This window comes from Clinocottus analis, unplaced genomic scaffold (genome assembly GCF_023055335.1).
Source record: "Clinocottus analis isolate CAN_PGR_092001 unplaced genomic scaffold, fCliAna1.0.p SCAF_17, whole genome shotgun sequence".
Lineage (NCBI taxonomy): Eukaryota > Metazoa > Chordata > Actinopteri > Perciformes > Cottidae > Clinocottus > Clinocottus analis.
Window position 1 is genome coordinate 9,151,712 of NW_027175898.1, and position 21,522 is coordinate 9,173,233.

Genomic DNA, 21,522 nt, shown 5'->3' on the forward strand with positions numbered 1-21,522 from the left:
GGCTCTACTCTAATCGCAAATGCACACTTCCATGTCATTTCTCAGCTTTATGCTGTGATACATGGAGTATCTGTGACCACAGTTAAGCTCTATAAACTCTAAAATTCTACATAAAGTTGTACCTGGGGCTCAGGTGTCTTTAATCTTGTGTCTCCAGTACAAGTTTTGTGCCCTGTGCCTGTGTCTCCTTACCGGGCAGAAAGGCTGCACCTTTAAATGCACAGTCCACAGTACACAGAGAGAAATATGGTGACAGAAAATCAGGTTACACTCAAATTAGACAAAAGTATAGCTGCTGGAAGCAGGTCTACGTGTCACTTTTGTAATTATGGGAATTCTGATCACCATAATTGCTGGTTAGACCTTTTTTATGTGACCTAATCCAAAGGCAAATGAAAAAATTGGACATAATAATGAAGTTAAAATGAACTAAAAGTGAAATAGTAACTACATGAAACTCATAATAAGGGTACTTACATTTTTCCTGGAACTTACAGACAAACCTTCTGCAGAAACAAGCTGTTTGAATCATGGATCGAGGCCTTGCAGGGACTCGCAGAATAACTCCCATCCACATACTCCTCGTCAACTATCTTGGCCTCAACCTGCAGGGAGGGAGGAAATAAGATCCCCCTTGGCTTACATAGTACAGTACTGCTGTATTGATTTAGCAAAAATATTTATATATTTATGAAACTTGTTCTACCGAGCATTTGTGAATCTTATTCTGAGCAGAAAATTGTAGCGGCAGACTCTTTTCCATCCACCCCAACTCAACTTGCTGTTCTATTGAACAATTATTATGTCTTCTCTGTCAACAGGTTCTGAAAAGTACAATTAGAAGTATTTATTTAACTTAAAATTGACTTCACATGTGACCAGGCAGCCTATGTTTAGCTATGGTGATGTTCATAATAGTGCTCTTAGACTGGAATCAATCCTTACTTCCTGTCAGATAAATAGAAGCAAACTGTTCAAAGGTTGCATGCTAAAGACCTCATCAGGTTGCAGCGCTGTATGGGGTTGTGTTTTACCTGATCAATAGGCAGGTCCACCTTCAACTGGCCGTATTCCTGCACCTCCACTGCTCCTACCATCTCACTTCTTTTGTTTTGTGCATTGAACACGCTGCCCTCTGAGAAAAGTGATTAATCACAATTACCTCATCGGCTGGCAGTCACCGTCTCATTCTTGTGCACACTCATTCTCTTCCTCTCTATAGCCCGCCATCCCTCACTGCCCTCTCCCTTTGCCTCTCCTGTTCAACTCCACAAGAGATCAATGTTGCTGTCGAGCCATTTATTTATTTAGAGTGGTCCCACAGACGAAAGGGCCACAGAAAGCCACAGCTGCCCTGCCACAAATATGGCCGGCCAGCGTGAACTTTCAGTCCAGGGTTAGTTCCTGACAGTGACAGGTTGCTCTTGATGCATGTGGGGAATCGCTTGTATGGCAACGTCATGATGTTTTCCTTTGTAAACTAACTCGTTTTTGTCTGTGGCTGCTCTCAATAGCCTTACGTTATTTGATTTAATTAACAAATAAAAAAGCATGGTAGGTAATGTGTGATAAGACTAAGGGAAGTATATACATTATATGTGGTTAAAAGCAATCATATAACTACAAAACATGTAGACTTCATTGTCTTTTTTAGTGATGCATTCCACTGTTGCGGTTCGGAACAGACACAATTCTGGTGCCGAAAGCTTTAATCCCAAATGATGCTTGAAAACACCTCTCTGAGATATTTCCTCTACAAAGAGTTCTAAGAGGTGATGTGAAGAAGACTTGTGCACTTCATCTTTTCAACTCTTGGGCCTTTAGTTAATGTGTTTTGTGGGAGGGAACCGGTACTATAGGTGTAGCCGGGGAACTGCATTCTGGCCAAGCAACTAACAACAGCATCATCATGAGCACAACATGATAAAATCAAACATATGAAGCGATGGCAGCTTTCAAATTGTGACAATTAGCACGTCTCGGCTCCCATGAATTACTGTGAGCAGATGGTAAAGCAAACGCCCATAAAAACATCCGCTACTGAATAATTGGATCGAGGAAGGAGACACATACTGTGTATTAATGATAAACACAGTGCCGTTATAAAACAGTTCGACTGTTACAAGGTTCAGAGCACCATTCTAAAGGAGTATTTTGACACGTTAATGCTCTTTCGTCAGCGTTATTTGTGATAAATAACTTATTACCATGTTGATCCCCACATCAGGAGAAAATTACAGCATTTTGTTCCCCCCACATAGTTAACAAGGCTTTCTGGATACATATTCAACAAAATGGCCCGATTGAATTCATCTATGATTTAAGCCCCCTTGACGGTGTTTGAAGTCTTGTTCTGTTTAATATTCACAGGAAAGACTGCGATTCTTTCAAAGAGCAGGGAGCTGGCTTCTGTTTGGACTTAAAAGAACAGGTTCACAATCCAAAGAAAGCTACTTCACCTGCCAATCGTAAGTAATACGTTCCCAACTCACACTTAAGTCATATCGGCTCACAGAGGAATATACAGTATAATGGCGCACAAGCCGTCATGTGTGCCCAAATGTAGCCCGACACATTCACACCCATACGGAAACCACTTCCATACACATATCAGTTGGTCAACAGGATTCTTCTTATCGTCTGAGTGAGAAAGGAGGTGCTGGAGGGAAAAAAACACAAAGAGGACAGGGGGGCTCAAGAGAAAGAGAGACATGGAGAGAGATATTTCTATAGAATTGCTCTGCTTACCCCCTGTCGAGAAGAGAACTGGGTTTCTGGACACCTGCCTCCGTTGTTTGGCTCTCTCCAGTTTGGCTTGTTTCTTCATCTGGCCTCTGGCTGTGAGCTTAAGGTCCTCTCTAAAGCCTGTGTGAGCAAACTACACGAGGAGACAAAAGAGAGGGGAAAAACAGGGGCACAGATTAAGGCGTATATTCACAGAGATTTCTCTGTGATTCATCATCAACATGTTGCTGTTGTTATGTAAAGAGGAAGAAGACAAAAGACAAAACACATCAGGGCAAAACTTGTTTCTCCTGCCTTCACACTGCTTTTTTTACATTTTACATTGACCTCAATTTTTCATGAGCTGATATGCTTTGTAGCTCCCCCGTGACTCCTACTGTATTGAATTCATCTGGTTCCAATACATCCCGTGCACAACCTATCAATCACTAGGGAGCGTGGCAAACTAATCATTTATTGATGAAATGGGGCAGCCATGAATTTCTAACTGCATTTGTCTTATTTATCAAGCCAGATCAAACAATGAAAATCCAAACAAGCTTAAAGGGAAAGGGAGGGAGTCGTAGGGAATAACTTATTCTTCAGCAATAGACAGCAGAAGGTTATTGATGGAGAAGGAAAGGAAAAAGGAGGCATGAGACTTAGTTGTATGGTGGGAGAGTGAAGGAGCGAGAGAGAGGGAGAGAGAGAGAGAGAGAGAGAGAGAGAGAGAGAGAGAGAGAGAGAGAGAGAGTTCAGAGTGATGTTCAGACAGCAGGGTACACATCTGAATTAATGCTTCCACAAAAGGCAATTTTCTCCTCACAGGCTCCTCATCCGCTCTGTAGGTAGCAAGGTGAGGTATGTCTCCTTTACACAGACACACACACACACACACGCACACACGCACACACACACACACACACGCACACGCACACAGACACACACACAGAGCAGGAGAGAGCAGACTTAATGTTTCTTTGCAGCTACAGTGCTCTTTACTGCAGCTGCCTGGCTGGATCCCTGGGCTGGCTCAGGGGATAGTGTAGTGATCTCAGGCTTCCACCAGAATACACTTCTGGCAATAGTGTTTGCAAGCTCACTAACATGGCCTCTGGGGAATAGTTGCGTTTGTTTCTTCACTTGTTTGCTTTCTTTAATACAGACAGAGGCAGCGTCTGTTGATATTCTTTTGAATTTCTGCAACCGTTGGTGGGCCGAGGGAGAGAAAGAAAACAACAAAAGAGAGAGAGAGAGAAGTTTGCCTGGTGAATCCAGCGAAGGAGAGTTGAAACAGAGTTCACACTCTATCGCTGGAGTGTCCACATAACCGCAAGAGATCAAAGACAGGAAAGCCGTGGCACTGTCGCAGTGCTCGGCTGCTTATTCAGTTGCGTAACCTCAATTCGTCTGTGAGTGATGTGAAACAACTTCCTCATGAAGTTCAAAATCCAAAATACATCTGGGCGATCAAAAATTGAACAGCTTGCTTTGCATGTTTACAGCCTGGTGGTGAGATGTAAATAGATCTTATTTAAATCAACAGACTTAAATCAACCGTCTCACTCGGGGAGGGGAAAGCAGAGGACGAGGGGCGACGCACAGCCGGGAGAGTGCAGTACAAGGAGCAGCACAACTGGAAACACGGCAATGGAAATGGCGAGGTCATCCCGCCTCTTGTTCTGCATTAGATATCTACACTGCCATATCCTGTGGGAGCATGAACTGTGTGCATCAGAAGGCCCCGGAGACAGAGAGCACGGATGAGAGCGAGTCTGTGGCCCTCTCAAGTGGCAGAGAACAGGAGTCAGCAAGAGGACACTGTGATATGATAGCCGGGAGAAATCGGGGGTCCCAACCAATTGGACCAAACACTGGCTGTGGTATCACTGGGAGCCACTCCCAGCGCCGGGTCCTCAGTGAGCAGACGTGCTGGCAGCAGTGAGGGAGGTATAGCTTTCCACAGGGCATTGCTACTTCCCTCTCAGCAATGACATCATCCAGAAAAACAGCGGAGAAATGGAGAGCAGCAGCAAGTCATCGCTGATGTCACGTGGAGTGCAGCTATTAAAAGGTTTAGTCAGCCGTTCTTGGCTGTTTTGAACAGGATGCTTCTTGTGAAGTACATGTGAAGCGCAACTGCACCGCTCATTATTATCCCTATAATACAAAAGTACTTTGCTTTGATACACATCATTATTCTCGTTTTCTCTTTGCATTCCTCCCCACTATTAATCTTCCCTTTCTGCGACGTCTACCTCCAAAGTTTCTACCTCATCATGTCTGTGAACACCTAACTCAGCATATATGCTTGCTCCCGATGGGAACATGGTGTGCTGGAGAGTTTCAATATTGTACTCTGCAGATCCGTCAGTTTAGACTTCAGTGGTTGCTCCAGACCAGATGTCCCATTCAGCGGCGCAGAAACGCACCGCCGCCGGTGCACACAGGACAGACAGACACGGTTATCATGCAGCGAGGTTGCAGGACCAAGGTTACATTTTACACTGCTTCAGCGAGTGTGTTTAAAGGATCTCTTTTTACAGGCATTTCAAACCAGACTGCTGTTGTTTTGTGAGGTCAAACTGAAATTAATGACGGACATGACCCCATAAATGTATGTGTAATCATCAGCAAGCTAAACAGCCAACAGATCAAGACAGAGTGGGAGATTTTTGTGACACGCATCTTTCCCCTCTGAATGGCCCATATTAACTGGTCAAATCATGTTTACAAATTCATGAGGGTTTAGACACGGAGGCAAAGGGAGTAAAATGCGGCAGCGCCGTGTCCATTGAATGACTAATGCTACAATGAGCTGCTGGATGCAAAGCACAGCCATAACTCTGTCTCTGTCTCCACCTCATGGTGCTGTGTAAAATGGCAAAGGACATGGCAGTGGTTCCCGACATGAAGACTGTCCCTCAGCGCAGTAAAGTTTGATTTCCATGTATTGTTTTATGATTGGAAATCTTACAATTTCCTTAACATATTCTAATAAATATTCAATCTGAATATATTGGTAGTCAACTACAGATACAGCTCGAGATAAAGCACGTTTTTCTTTCTCCATCTGAAAAAAAATTGGCATCTTCTCGAGCATTGTCATCTTTCATGGTTAGAAAAATCAGATGTCAGACACATCTCGCTCAGCCCCCCCACCTCCAACTCAACCTGCTGAGTGGGCATGTTCTCATCTTCACCGCGTGATTTGGTGTTCAGCTCGGGCCCACAGCAGCGCAATCCTCATATGGATTCCAAGCACTTCACTGTCTACTTAATCACAATACAAATTGTCCCGGGTTCTGGTTTGAATAAGAGATTTTTTTGTTTTCAGTCAGTGAAGTCCCCCTGGTGCATATGATCTGTCTATGAGGCTCACTGCACTTGATCAAGTGGGCCAGCCTTTCTCTGTGGGGATTACCCATCAAAGTGGAAAGCAAAGGTAACTCAATGCCTCCTGCAGACAGTGATTGATGATAGCGCTGTTTCATAACGAAATGCACCCCCACAACAAGTCTCACATGTGGGAAATGTTAATTGAAATGCTGTGTGTGCAAAGATCCGCTTTACAACGGTGATAGAACCAACATGTTACAGCAATAAACCAGAGGGAATTTAGGGAAAAAAATAACAATTGAGCATGGAGCAAGAAAGTGAACAACCAGATGGCAAACTGCACCCAACTCTGACGCAATAGTGCTCACCTTACTTTTGGATGTCTTGTCTGTGTAACAGCGGGCAGGATGTCTTGGCTGCGAGGGAAAAAAGAAGAAGAACAAAAAAGACAAACGTGTATTTATTTCCTTGGAGGGATCCAGTGTTAATTTCAAATATGTTGATAAAATCTTAAACCCAAAACGATAGGTGTCACACCCTTCAATCATGTAGTTTTCCTCGGTTAGATCCCTAGAGGGGACGCAGTGATCATATGGGAGAGTTTTAAACATCAACTGCAGCGTAGTGCTGGTGCTTCTCAGTGAGGCCGCAGACACGGCGTCCATCTGATGTGCAAAGGCTGGGAACTCAAATAAAAGGCATACCACAAATATTGAGCAATGCTTGGTGATTATTTCAACTATGCTTATAAATATCAGTATTCTTGATACAACAACAGATTTTAATGTCCCAAATGTTGCAGTTTTTGATAAACTCTTGTGAGCTTCTCACAACCAGACATCATGCTAATTATTAACGTAGAACAAATATTCTTCTGCTCTGCTACATTTTGCTGCATTTAAACTGACTGAAAAGCCTCCAATAATCATATTTCCCAAATCCTATATTAGAGCGGCTGATATTTTACGGAGATGCGGTACTGTGACTAATGAACTGTTTACAACTTCCAATTATTGCTATCAGGGCTAGGCAGAGGGAGAACATCTAATAAAAAAGTAATTATGATGGTATTGTAGGGTCGACTATTAGCGCTTTCATAAAATATTTAGACAATGATATTTGTAATAAATAATCAGCAGTAACGTGGATATAATGACAAAGTGAGTAAAGACAAATCATAAAAAGTTTGGTAAGTTCACAAAATGACATCGCTTTACTGTTATAAAGACACACACACACACACACACACACACACACACACTGCTGCAACGTAGACTCCCCATGCTTCAAGTCGTCCTGGGTCTGCGCTGTGTGGCCCTCTCTGGGAGTGTGCAGCCTCCTCACGGTGCCCAACAGGGCCTCGGCCCCTCTTGTCAAAGATGTCAAAAAGTTGTCAAAAGTTGACAGGTGGCGCGGATTCACAACAATTTTTCTTCCGGGAAAAAAAAGCATCCCGTTCTTGTAGACGATGATTGTTTTAGTCGCCGGCCTGTCCGTGCTGCTGCGTCGGGCATCCTCAGAGTTATCGCGTGTAACGTTGCTTTCAACAGACAGAGAATAATGGCGCTCCGCGTCAACGGTAAACCGGCGGGTGTGTAGTCGAGCCTCCGGAGATGTAACCGGAGAGAGCGCCTGATATGGATACCATTGCTTTAGCGTGACAGCCGGAGCATCAAGAACTCAACCCGCCAACGCCCGTGTTGTGGTTTGCTCATAGCTCCTTTGTCATGTTACTGGACGTTAATTTGGTATTTGCCTTCAAAACTAATGTGTTTCAACATTTACATTTACTATTACTGAGTAGGGTGTATTCATGACAGCCATGTAGTGTAGTGTACAGACAGAGAATGCTGTGCAAACTAAAATTGTATTATAATAGGCCATAGGCCAATTCATATTCAATTCAATTTATTTTGTATAGCCCAAAATCACAAATAAAATATTTGCCTCAGTGAGCTTTACAATCTGTACACATACAACATCCTCTGTTCAGGAAAAGCTCCCCCCAAAAAACCTTTCACAAGTAAAAAAGAAATCTTCAAGAGAGCAACAGAGGAGGATCCCTCTCCCTGGATGGACCAAAGTGCAATAGATTACATGTGCAATAGATGATTCATATTATAATAAGTAGTATTATTTTACTTAACGGTTTTCCGGGAAAATCTGGGCCAATTGAGTCCATATTTTTGTAAAGTCCGGACCATGCACTTCTAATGAACATGAGTCCAATATTAAACAACTTTTACACCTGGGTTTGGTCCAACAGCTTTTTAAAATCTTGTTTAAATTTAAACTTCACAATTTGTTTTATTTGTTTTGAAGCAACTTTGTGCTATGTTCAGAGTGCTGTCCACTAATTTCTGGATGTTGATGATAGTCATTGATACGCACCCCTATGGGCCAGCAAAGCTTATTCCGTTGGCATACATTTTATCCCTTTAACTCCACTTTCCTTTGCACATTTACCAAATGAGCTGGTGACTTCTTGACAGCAATCATGTTGCTTGCCTTTCCAAATGTTGATTTTGTTCTGGTTGGAAAACAAATTGAATATGGGGGGGGAGCTAATACATCACAACTATAGTACAGAAATCTATATTTCCACAGTGGATATAATGAATATAACGTAAGATGCACTGTGTGTGGTTATTTTTTCCCCATTTCCATGCACGCTGTAGCCGTATCTCCCATTTACAGGCTTTTTTTTTCTCACCACAGATTATCTGCCAGTGTTTGACAGAGCTGTCCAAATTGTTTACCACAAAGGTAACCAGAGATTGCACCAGCTACAATGGGAGCTTATTGGTCTGTGCCAGACAACTCCTGGTCAATTAAATGCATAATTCATCTCAGCATTAATTATTCATTTCTTAAGGGACTGGTCCGGTGCTTCATTGGGAGAACTGCATCATGCATATTCAAATTCCTCTTCTTAGAGGGACTCAATAGGATATCATCTCAGGATGCCCATCTTAAAACACAATAGCAATCAGGGCTGCAAGACAACTTCTATTATCCACACAACTGAACCGTAGACGTAGAGGGTTTTCAAACATGAAAATGTGATATTAACCTGAGAGAGATGTCTTGTTTTTTATGTGTTTATTGTGTTGACTAAACTCTCTGTTTTGAGCATGCATTATTTTTTAAATAGTACACATGTCACAGCAAAACTGTCAGTTTAAATTTAACTGTACTGTGTTTAGTCCACATCATCAGATCATTAATTTCTCAAGGTGGATTTCAACATTTTCCCAAAGAAATATTAATATAAAATAATCTCCAACAATTAGTCAAAATAAATATCCCTTAACAAATAACAATGAAGTTACATTTTTATCATACAAAATAAGTATACATATTTTAAACAGAAGTACCTGTTTTCCAAAAACATATTTTAAAATAGGAAAAACACACGTGCAAATAATAAAGTTTATAATAGCTGAATGTGTTGCTGCCTCAGTATTAGGGTCCTGTTGTTGTGCAGACTGACTCACGCTGCCATGGCTTACTGGGGACACATGAACTCAGCCAGTTACTGAGCCCAGTGTGACGAATCGTTACACTGCAGTACAACCGTCGTCCACTAGGTGGAGTCTTACACAACTGTGTTTGGTTCAGCTGCTGCAGATAAATGTAACCAACTCAGGGGAAGAACATGCCCAGACATGTTTCTTTCTAAAAGGACCTTATAACTTATAATATGAATATAAAATGTATTTTGTATTCCCTTTTATGATTAACAGGATGCAACTTAAACTCTTTAATTGCATATGTTATGCACACACTACATACAGCCTTACAGAGCCTTCTATATTTGCTTATTTGTCTTGTTTGTTATTGGCCCTGTTTGGAAATATTATTGGATAGTTTGCATTACATAAAAACTGAATACATTGCCTGGCCTGCTGTATAAAGCACAAATGCATCACAGAGTATGAGATTCAGGGTGCACTTAAAATGAGTGAATTCTCATAAAAAGTATGGACGTAAAGTAAGTTAACAATAAATACCAAATACCTCATAAGCAAAAGTAAAAAGGAAGTAGAAAATATAGTTTGCTTAACTTGCATGTCATTTTGTCATTACATTTACACTTTTCAATCAATCTTTTCATCCTTTGCAGACCGAACTCAGGCACTCTCCTTGTCAAATTCACAAACAAAATACATGGTCGGGTGGCATGCCACATCAGTCCACTCCCCGGAGGCCACCATCTCAGCACAGTCCTCATCATCGTAGGCATTGTTGGGCTCTCCCTTTCTCCATCTGCTGAAAGTGGTCATGACAGAGAGATCCACGTAGGTAAAAGAACCCTCGCGGTGCAGGTCATTAATGCCAATGTAGACTCTGTTCAGGCCTGCTTCGGTTATGTAACCTGCGATGGCCGCGTTGGAGCCCTCATCTTTAGGCATGGCCAGGTGCCCCCCCCTCGTCTGACAATAGACCTCCGCGTCGGAGTAGCGTTTCTCCTCCTTCACCAAGAGATAGACCTTACTGTCTGTCTCTTTTATGCCAGCAACAGCTGCAGGGGAGGGCAGTGCTGAAAAATGAGCACTTGTATTTCTATAAATTTCACATTGACATGCCAAAAATGTGCAGTTCTATCAGAACAACAAGTGGATACAAGACAACAGAAAGAAAAATCCTAAAATCCTACCATTTTTGATGAATTTCAGTTCAGAGGAGAGCTGAGCCACAAGAATATCCATTTCTCCAATCATCTTTCTCATTGGAGTGCACTCGCACGGAACGCCTGATAAGGCAAACATGTGGGGGATTACCACCCAGGCGTCTAAATTAGCGCTCAAATTTCCCCAAATATATCTCTTTAATCTGTCAATAATCTGTTTTACAAACGGAATAACATGGTAAAAAAATATATTACCTGGTTCTCCATTAGGGCCCTTTGAACCTGGATCCCCCATGTCTCCCTTTACCCCTGAGATATGAAATATAATATTCACTAAAATATATATATATATATATATATATATATATATATATATATATATATATATATATATATATATATGTGTATATTCCTATATTCTATACTATGTGAAGTACATTTCTGTATTTTCTGAGTACCTTTCATTCCACTTGGGCCCAATTTTCCATATCGTCCCATCATGCCTTTTTGACCTTTCATTCCAGTTTGACCTGAAAAGAAAGGAATATTTTACTCATAGCGAAATCTATTTAAAAAGCCACATGTCTCTCATTTCTGCACCTTTTAAGACCAAACATTGTCAATGAAATTATTAACTGAAATGACTGCTACATGAATAAAATGCACTCTCTTTAAAAAGTCTGCAAAGACCCTCTACTCCTCATTAAGGTCTTCAGTAAACACTTGTCCACAGCAGTAAACTTCCAAATCGTTCCTCCTCCAACTTCTCACCCAAATGTAAACACTTGGCCATCTCTGGATGGCCTGGTAGTGATGTAACAGTACATCAGCCCAAGCAATGTGATCTTTACCCCAGTTTTTTTGGTTTTGTTTTAGCTCAGAGGTCGAGGAGATCTATATAGTTTGGATGCATGATTAATGTTCTCCCCTACTTTTAGAAACAAAAAATATTCTGCACCAATCTCTCCGGGCGGGCCCACTCTTCCTGGTCTCCCCGGTGCTCCTTTTTGACCTTTTTCACCTTGTTCTCCTTTTGCAGAAAATACAATAATACAGAGAAGAAAGACAGATTATGAAGATGGATTGCATTTTCTGATTTTCTATGTGGTGTATCTCGGAGAGTATGTCAAATAACTTGCCTTTGAGGCCAGGGACAAGTATCTGAACAGTGCAGGACTCCTCTGCCATGTGCTGTCCAAATGAAAAACTCAGCGCAGACATTATCATGATAGGCAATACGAGCTTCTCTCCTATCATCCTTTACATGGACAGGTTGGTGGGCTATGCTGAAGGAACATCAGGAAAAAAACAAATCACACAGTTTGCAATCTACTAAATTCCTTAGAAAACATGAACATCCATTTGATAACTTTTAATACATTACAAATGTATACCTGTAAAGAAGAGCCCTTTGAAAAAGCATAATTCATTTTTACTGAGAAACATTTGGAACACCACACATTTAAAGTCATAGTTAAAAAATAAATTATATATATATATATTCAAGATGAATATATTTCTGATTTTAGAAATAGTTAATAATGGATGCAACATACAGGGTTTAAGCATCACAGCTGCTTAAATCCCCCCCAAAAATGTTGGGTTCTAAACTTGTCTTTATAAATCAACAAACCCCTGAGAAAAAAAACAATACATATCAGGGGTTTAACAGTAATCTGTGTTTCAAAATCTGGCGTGCCTACCTGTAGAGGTGTTTCCAGTCCAAAGGAGAGAAGTATAGCCAGCTTGCAAAGGCTTGCATGTGCTTTGAACACTGGTGGTCCTACAGAAACATGTCATGTTCCTCCACAGGCTGCACAGAATGTGTGTGATAGGAAATTCGTAAACAGTTCACAGATAAAGTCCAAAGCAGCTGGGGCGCCACAGATAATTGGCTGGGAAAGCAGTGGAGTGATTGACAGCTGAGGGGCCCCATAAATACACTCACTCAACTTCAAGCTCTATCAGATATTTAGAAAAGCTTTTTGTCGGGAGAAAGAAAATGCCACAGGAGTTGAATTTATTATGTAAAATGTTTCGAAGCCTTAACAGTATAATTCTACGACCATGAGTTAATCCAAGCTAAGCATTTGAAATTTTACATTTCTGCCACTATCATTTTCCAGCATGCTTATTCCCTCTCTTCTTTTTACTCTCCTTCTCTACCTTCCTGTAAGTTCATTGGTTTAGGATCCAGCTTCAGATACAGATCTGCTCTTTGTGACCACCTGAGGGAGCCGCTGTCCATGCAAGTGAAGTCGTGATCATCCAAATGTGTTCCTTTTGAAAATGAATAAATAAACAAAATACGAGATGGTGAATAGTTTGGAGACTTTAAGATATACTGTAGTGTCCCAAAATATATATCACAATTTCATAATGTCATGTAATGCTTATCTTTGTCGCGTATACTATTTAGGATGTCATGCAAATATTAACTTGGACTTTTAACATAGCAAACATGTTAGTGTTTACATGCTGTCATCTAGAGTCAGTAATCAGATATTGTCCAATGCAGAAGTATCAAATATCCTAATTAGATTTAAAAACCCAGTGGTGGCTTTCAATGGTGGATTAGATGTCTCCTTCAAAAATCCCCCCAAACGTTTTAGATTACCTGCCTCTCAAATATTCATGACTCTCAAGGCAACACTTGCTGTCTTTTCATTGCAGCCAGTGCACTGAAAGTGTGTATGTGCTTCATCCTCAATCTCCAGTTTTATGATTAAAATAAAAATAGAATAGTGTCTAATTTATGACAATGAGTGAATTATGTTCCTCACATTGACATGCTAAAAAATGCATGTAGACTATTATATTACAACAAAGTAACGTGCATACTGGTTAAAGGGGTATATATGTTACAGCATTGTGTTTTAAAAATTGTGTTCTGTGAGGGGAGGAAAAAAGTTTGGAAATATGTTTATATTGAATGCCAATTTACTTCCCCGATGCCTATTTCTTCCTCTGCTGCACGAATGGATTCAGTATTGCTTGTTAGCGTTCAGACTAGAACACTGCCAGTAAAAACAACCTGACACGGGATCTTACGAGCAGCACGTCAACGCACCTTCAGCCGTGTTCGGTCGGGATGACGTCACTGAGCTCACCGGGCGCACGAGCGCCGGCTGCCCTGCAGACAGCCCAAAGCTCCGTCTGACCTGTCCTTCCGCGGGATGGAAGACTGAGAAAGCTGGACCACAATATTACAACTACACAAACACATGAGGGACTTACAACTCAGTCCTGTCGCCCTCATCGTACATTTGACCGACTGAACGTAAGTGTTTGTCGAACTTTTATGTTACTTTCACGAAAACGTCAGAAGGTACCTGCTATTTTTTTTATTTAGGACTACTTTTATAATATCTTTACAAGTATAGGAATGGAGTAAGTAGCCCACAGTTACTGTAGTTTCATTGCGTTTCCTGATTGTAGTTTTAGCAAGCCTTGCCTGGTTTAATATAATCTTAGTTTGCCCACAAACTTTATAAGGAACGGTTCGTCTTATGGACAGAAGTCGTTGTTATGTTTTAAACCAGTTCATTATAAGGTTGTCTCGAATATAATGTAATTGCATTGTCTAAACTTCTCTGTGTACTTCATTCTGCTGTGCATCTCTGTTCATCCTCTTGACCTGTCGTACATATCCAATGCATTTTCCATTTCCCCTGTTGCCTGGTAGGGTAGGGAACAGGAAACAGGAGGCAGGAAACAGGAGGCGTGTTAGTGTGTCCTGCTTCTCTTTGAGCCAGTGTCCAATTATTTTTAGATACATGTATGTTTCCTTCTCTATGTACTGCACGGCTTTCTGTGTTTCGTGGGACATGAGGCACCTTTCTGATTTGCATTGTCTCCCAGCTGATTACAGACTTGAAGCTCTCACCTCACTGTCTGGATTAGGGTCAAATACTAAGAGGATTTAGGGCTGCAGAGTCAAAGTTATTCACAAGGGACTGGTCTCTGTTTTGTTGAAAGGAGTCGGTCATGTAGACGTCTCCCTAAGTGATACACCAGATTGTTTTGAGGTTTGCTTTGAATGAAGTGTGAGCTCTCGGTACAGTGAGCACGGCTGTATATTACGAAGACAGATGTGTTGTTGTGTTTGGAGCTGAGTCTGCAGTTGATCCCAATTTACCGCTCCTGGTGTATGACAAAAATTGTAAGTATGCATTTTACCTTTTATTTTGCAGTATATGGGTTATTTGTGTACTCATTTAGGTTTTTTGTGGCCGTGTAGTTTTGAACTGAGCGTATTTTCCTGTGTGAATATTTTGTTAATGGACTTGAAATAGTAGGGAACTGTGGGAAAGCTTTGTTGTTATCATCTAACAAAGACCTTCTGGAAGATCCCATAGCCTTGATCTCTCACTTGAAGGTTGAAGATAACAGAGTGGGCAAAGTAATCTTTATCCTCCCTCCTCCTGCTGCATTTTTAAACCTCATTGCTTATGTGTTGATGTGGTTTTAGTGTTTGATCATCAAATGATCCTTGCAATTTTGAATATGGCCTCAATGCAGTCAAAGTTTCCTAAAGTGATAGAAGGGTCCTTTTCACATGTCACAGCAAGCTTTTACAAATGTTGGAGAATCAGATTTGTGTATTGACTTCAACTTTCTACAAACAAGGTTCTCTTAATCAGATAATTGTTTGAGTTTGTTGTTCTGTTTCTGGCCTTCATGGTGGGTCGGCCCTTTTGATGTTTAAAATCATGTTTTTACTCGGCTGCTGATTCGCCCTGGGAGGAGGAAACTATTAAAACAACATTTATTACATTTACTTTTAGTTTAAGCATTAATAACATTCTGCCCTGCTTTGCTCCTGTTAAGGATGATATTAGATGCAGCCAGGTTTCGTTTGTTTGTGCATTTATATATACTTACATGAACAAGATGTGTGTGTGTGTGTGTGTGTGTGTGTGTGTGTGTGTGTGTGTGTGTGTGTGTGTGTGTGTGTGTGTGTGTGTGTGTGTATCTTGTGCATTAACACCAATGTTAAAAGTGTCTTATTGTTTAATTGTTTATTTAAATCCTCTGCATAAATAACACATTAGATAACATTTTGAACGAACAGCCTCATGGATTTGCCGGCCAACAGCTTTCCAACAACTTTAGCTTATATCTCTATTTTAATAAGTTAACAATCTGAGCTCTGTGGTACAAAGTCCTCAAAGTGAGTGAGTTACTGGAAGTTGCTGTAGCGTCTTGAGAAAAGCCCAAAGTAGGTGTATTGACCAGACATGATGTGCTTGATAATAAAGCTGTAAAAGTCTGATTGTGTTATTTCTGCCGTCACTATCATGTGAGGATCCATCTCTTGTTTAGTGATAAAGAGATGAATGCCTGTTCGAAATGGTTTTGGTGCAAGCCTATAGAACCATATATTCAGAAAGTTTCTGGTCAACTGAGCTGGACAACAAATATTACGAAACAGAAAATGTTGAACAATGCAAGATCATTGTGGGCCAGCCTCATAGGTCCAAAAGAAAGCAATTAGACGGTCACTGCAGGTTACCATCTCCGATCTCCCTGTACCTGTTGCTGAAGGCGACAACTGCACTTTCCAGCGCCTGTCCTTTCTGACATTTGACCTCAATCCCTGAAGCTAAAAGGATACTCTGGCATAATGTCAGCACTTTTGCTTTGAAGAACTTTGTATTTGTGGGATTAACTCTCAAGAACCAGGAATGACTCGCATGCACAAGTACAGCTTTTACCTTTGACTGAAGATGCTCTGATATTGTCAGCACCAGATTCAGACCGGGATTTCTGTCTTTGACATTTGCTGCTGGCAATTACAGAATGAAGTTGTACAATTGTTGTATCAAGTTTGTCGTTTTGACAAAAATAAAAGTGCTGGAAAGAATCAGCAAGCAATATGTTCTTGTTATAGTTTCACTTCCAAATGATACCCACGAGCAGATGGCTAAAGAAATACCGACACATAACTGTAGGCTTTTAAAATGGACTATTTAGATTTAAGTTGCATAATAGTTAGTATGCAGAAAGTACTAAACAAATAGTGTAGCCTAAAATGTTACACAGTAGTTTGATAGCATTGTCTCTGACTAGGTGCATTAGGGGATATATGTGGGGATATGTCCAAACATATCCCCACAGACCTGAGATGCTTCTCACTGGATTGTCTGGCTGGACCGCTTTCTCATGTCAGGTCACTTGGGGTAGTGTTATCGTCACTAGAGATTTAAGGACTCTCTCTATCATGTCCCAGCAGAAAATCCTGTCTTATAAGATCAGTAGGAGGAAAAACAGATTCATGGAAAGCGAAGCAGACAGCAGCAGCGGGCCAGGTCCCAAAGACATACAAAGGCCTCTGAAGATCAGTTCGACCATTAAATAATTCTCATCTTTTTTTGGTCTGATGTCACATATAATCAACTATTTTGAAATCAGTCTCCATGCCAAGTAAATGGTCATGTTTATAGCCATTAGAAGATACGATTATGTAATAAAAAGGACTTTTATTCTGTACTTTGGTTACTGGATAAGAGTTTATAGGGTATGGAGGGCTATGAAGGGATTTAGGAAAATACTGCCATGCAAATCCGGATCATGTGCTCCACAATAACACCTAACAGTACTCGTCTTTGCATATGTATTTTAAGCCACGGTTTTCTCTACTCTTTGCCTCTCTGTCTCTTTCCCTCTCCCAGTCGTGTGGTTGTGCTGACTGGAGGTGAGCCATGGAGGACGGGAAGCCAGTGTGGGCGCCGCACCCGGCCGACGGATTCCAGCTGGGGATGATCGTTGACATAGGAGCCGACGCGCTCACCATAGAACCACTGAACCAGAAGGGCAAGGTGGGTCAAAACACACAAACACACAGGCACAGAAAGTCTAACTCGGGGAAGTGTTGAGGGACTGGTGCTGGTGCTGTTTTTCCATGTTGCTCTGTGGCTCAGTTGATCTGAGAACTGCTTATTCGTGGAGTGGTTCACGTTGTTTGGCTTAATATTAGGAAGGTGGTCACAACATACACAAATATATACATCCATAAGTCAATTTCAAACGGCTTTCATGGAGAATTGCAAGGCAATGTGAAACAATGTTTTTTTGTCAGTAATTAATATGCAGTCTGTCTAAAGTGTGATTTTAGGTGGAAAGGCGTTAACACAACAATGTGTAAAATGTGAGAAACACGAGAGACCACATGTACAGAGGCATGAATAAATAAAGAGAGCAGCAGCAGGTGCGCTGATAGTGTTGCCTCGAGGGAGAGCTGCTTATTAGAAGTAAAGGCCACCTGTTACACCTGAGTCCCCAGCCAGCCGGCCCCTGATGTTTACAACAGTCGCCTCGGCGTTTGTTTCGTTTGAAGTGTCCTCACTATCGCTAATATATAGACCTTTCTCACCACAGACATGTTGAAGTCAGCAATGCCAGCGAGCCAGCATGCACGATACAAGGGCCCTGGCACTGGGGCGGCTGCATGGAATGTGATCATTATCAGCCTCAATCAGTCAAAATACCTTGTTGCAAAGTTTTATTGCTTGACATTTCTCTTAATCTTTTAATCAGACAAGCATTTGCTTCTCTGATAAAAGTATGAGTTCTCTGCATTGTAAAAATGTCTACCCCTGTTAAAGTATTCATCAATGTGGCTGGAAGACCGTATGTTTGGTACTGTACTTCATTCTTATTCCAAGAGGTTTCCAGCTACAAGAGACCTGCTGAGATAAAGTTGCATTAGGGAGGAGCAATTATCTTGCCCGACTGACAGATAACTGCATAATGTTAAGACTCTGCACCAAGGCATACATATTGAGCTGGAGAAAACGTGAACAAGTGCAAAGGGAATTTCATTTGGAGTCGCTGTGAACTTTGAATGATCATGATCCGTTTATTACGAGGCATAAACTCTGTCCCATTCAGAGAGGGAATGAAAGGCCCATTGAGTGTCATTTTTTACTGCAGCGTGGAGATCATTAGTGGCTCAGCCGGGCTGCCTCTTCTTCTTTGTCAATTTTATTGGTTTCGACATTTCTCACATGGTTGTTATTGTGATGGGCATGTCCAGATTGAGCCAAGGCACACAAAGCAGATTTTGTTTATGGGTACTGCCTGTTTGTGACAATAAACCATGCATCACAGCACAGACTGGGGCCCATTCACACACATATACACACAAGCTGCGTGATGAACATGTAAAAGGAGTTCATTATTTAGATATACTGTAGGGAATAACCAGACAGCCTGATTTCTTTGTTGTTGGCACACGGTCAGTACATTTCTGGGCCTGTTTACATTTTCATTGTTGAGTTTGAGTTGTTTTTGATAAAAAAAAAAGTGACTTAATTGGCTCTTACAAGAATGCCACCTTTGTCTCTTCTCAAGCACACACACACACACACACACACACACACACACACACACACACACACACACACACACACACACTTACTCATTCAGGTGTTCAGATCCGGTTTCTCTCCCTAAATTATTCATTATGCTGCCATGTCTCCCCTTGTTTCTCTCACAGCCGGCTTGTTCCATTGAGTTTATTTCCATTAACTCAGACTGTTAAACAATAGAGTGAGAATATCAGTAACTAATTTAGCCTGGGAACATGTCGCACCAAACATCATTACTGTAATATTTAACCATGATGAATGATTCATGTTTATGAATTCTTGCCTAGCTTTTTATTACTTTCAATATGGAGATGGATATGGATGCTAATAAACACGAGTTGTGTGTCATAAACTTTTCAAAGAACAATTGTGCGCATACATTTGGCATGGATAAATAGAGACAGTGCCACTTGTAACATGTCTACTGAGCTTGTAGGTGGCATTATGAAAAGGAAAACTGTTTGCGTTGCAGACCTTTCTTGCTTCAATGAGCCAAGTCTTTCCGGCAGAGGATGATGTCAACAAGCATGTGGAAGACAACTGTAAGTCAACACACAGTCCATCTTTATATATATATTCTCAAGAAAAAAACATTGTATCCATCCTGTTCCCTGTGTTTTCAGGTTCCCTTATGTACTTGAATGAAGCCACTCTCCTCAACAACGTCAGATTGCGGTACAATAAAGACCACATCTATGTATGTTTTCTTCTACTTCTACTTCTTCTACACTAGTCTGCAACGAACACACCTTTGTGCATGTGCTCTTGAAAGGGCTTAAAGTCACTACAAGCAGTTGCATCATACAGCAGTGAGGACAGCAGGAGACAGGATCCCTGCCCTTGGGTTCCCCGGGGGAAAAGTGCCAGGTGGTAAAGAGGGAAGGGTCACGAAGTCAGACCAGCAAACCCAATTCTGATCTGAAACCTCACTTAGGAAATGAGGGACAGCTGGTACATGGGGAAAGCAAGACAGGGCAACAAGTTAGCAGCCGTCACTGGGCTCGTTTTCACCTCTGTTGTCTCATTATTCAATAATTCATATGTATTTTTGCTGTTGATGAACTTTCTCCAACTGCAGAGCCTCTGTATGTATATCTCTTTCAGACGTATGTGGCCAATATCTTGATAGCTGTGAATCCTTACTATGACATCCTCAAACTGTATGGCCCTGACACCATCAAGTTGTACAAGGGCAAGTCACTGGGAACTCTGCCACCTCACGTCTATGCTATAGGTGAGAGCTCACACCTTCTAATCTTTGTTAAGCATCAAGGTAACAAGCTGAAGTGATATAACATAAGAGATGCAGAGTTATAATTGAACCATATAGCTTTTTATTCACAATTTCTCTTATTTGTTTTAGCCGACAAAGCCTACAGGGACATGAAAGTTCTCAAGATGAGCCAGTCCATCATAGTTTCCGGTGAATCTGGTGCTGGAAAGACGGAAAACACAAAGTTTGTTCTCAGGTAAAAGACGACATGAATCATCCTTCATTGCATCTTCATCTACCCTTCGCACTCACCTTTGGTTCTCTCCTTTCTGGCTGTGTGTTCGCTGGATTTAAAATGGTTTTGTAAATCAAAATTTGTCTTTCCAAACCATAATATTTCACCACTGTACCGCATTGAGAGTTATAGTTAATTACCTTGCAATTATCCCACCAAGATGAACAGTTGAGGTGGTGAAGCCGCAATAAAATGAATGCAATGCCAATCAAACAAGCAGAAATGTAGCTTTTGCTGTCATCTTTACTATTTTAGCTGTGTTTTGGGTTTTAGTGTCCTTCTATCTAATTCTATAATCATCATTGTTGATGTCGACCTGATTTTGTTACTACCCTTCAGATATCTCACCACAACATACGGAAGTGGTCAAGATATTGATGAGAGAATTGTTGAAGGTAATAAAATAACAAACCAAAAGCTATCAACTATTACTATCAATACTGTGTATATCATATGTAGGTGGATTCTGATTATGTTTCATTCCATCTCAAATCTCAGCAAATCCCCTGCTTGAGGCCTTTGGAAATGCAAAGACAGTACGGAACAATAACAGCAGTCGCTTTGGGAAGTTTGTTGAAATCCACTTCAATGAAAAGGTAATGGGTTATCACTGATCGCGTGAGGTTGGATTATAATTTGCCATCAACATGAATTTTAAAATCAGGTTTAAAGACCAATTCTTCTCGTGTGTTTCCAGAATGCAGTCGTGGGTGGATTTGTCTCCCACTACTTGCTGGAGAAGTCAAGGATCTGCATGCAAAGTAACGACGAGAGGAACTACCACATCTTCTACAGGCTGTGTGCCGGGGCATCCGAAGACATCAAGAAGAAACTGCACCTGGACTCTCCAGACAGCTTCAGGGTGAGTGGGCCGAGACCGACACCAGGTCTGCAATGTAGCCCGCATCGGCATATTATACTCATGTGAGGATGATATGAGAGAGAC

At 41.2% G+C, this 21,522-nt stretch overlaps 3 protein-coding genes across 3 annotated transcripts in view; 1 reads left to right on the forward strand and 2 right to left on the reverse strand.

Moving 5' to 3' along the window:
* Nucleotides 1-8,562, reverse strand: part of LOC137787806 (doublecortin domain-containing protein 2) — a 131,045-nt gene extending 122,483 nt beyond the window's left edge. Inside the window, 10 exon segments of the mRNA XM_068580545.1 lie at nucleotides 478-503; nucleotides 506-605; nucleotides 1,035-1,135; nucleotides 2,749-2,878; nucleotides 4,153-4,158; nucleotides 6,437-6,479; nucleotides 6,580-6,675; nucleotides 6,677-6,742; nucleotides 7,325-7,695; nucleotides 8,530-8,562. Coding sequence (XP_068436646.1) covers nucleotides 478-503; nucleotides 506-605; nucleotides 1,035-1,135; nucleotides 2,749-2,878; nucleotides 4,153-4,158; nucleotides 6,437-6,479; nucleotides 6,580-6,675; nucleotides 6,677-6,742; nucleotides 7,325-7,695; nucleotides 8,530-8,562 — 972 coding nt within the window.
* Nucleotides 8,563-10,196: 1,634 nt separating this feature from the next.
* On the reverse strand, nucleotides 10,197-11,953 carry colec11 (collectin sub-family member 11). Its single transcript, XM_068580828.1, has 6 exons — nucleotides 11,836-11,953; nucleotides 11,655-11,726; nucleotides 11,155-11,226; nucleotides 10,952-11,005; nucleotides 10,724-10,819; nucleotides 10,197-10,588 (listed from the first exon to the last, which is right to left on the reverse strand). The coding sequence occupies exons 1-6, from the start codon at nucleotides 11,951-11,953 to the stop codon at nucleotides 10,197-10,199; spliced, it is 804 nt and encodes a 267-aa protein (XP_068436929.1).
* Nucleotides 11,954-13,818: 1,865 nt separating this feature from the next.
* The window catches only part of myo6b (myosin VIb), a 32,854-nt gene continuing 25,150 nt past the window's right edge, over nucleotides 13,819-21,522 (forward strand). The window contains exons 1-9 of the mRNA XM_068580073.1: nucleotides 13,819-13,976; nucleotides 17,371-17,517; nucleotides 19,541-19,610; nucleotides 19,692-19,765; nucleotides 20,173-20,302; nucleotides 20,432-20,537; nucleotides 20,916-20,971; nucleotides 21,075-21,172; nucleotides 21,274-21,438. Coding sequence (XP_068436174.1) covers nucleotides 17,401-17,517; nucleotides 19,541-19,610; nucleotides 19,692-19,765; nucleotides 20,173-20,302; nucleotides 20,432-20,537; nucleotides 20,916-20,971; nucleotides 21,075-21,172; nucleotides 21,274-21,438 — 816 coding nt within the window. The 5' untranslated portion in view covers nucleotides 13,819-13,976; nucleotides 17,371-17,400. The remainder of the gene's footprint in view (nucleotides 13,977-17,370; nucleotides 17,518-19,540; nucleotides 19,611-19,691; nucleotides 19,766-20,172; nucleotides 20,303-20,431; nucleotides 20,538-20,915; nucleotides 20,972-21,074; nucleotides 21,173-21,273; nucleotides 21,439-21,522) is intronic.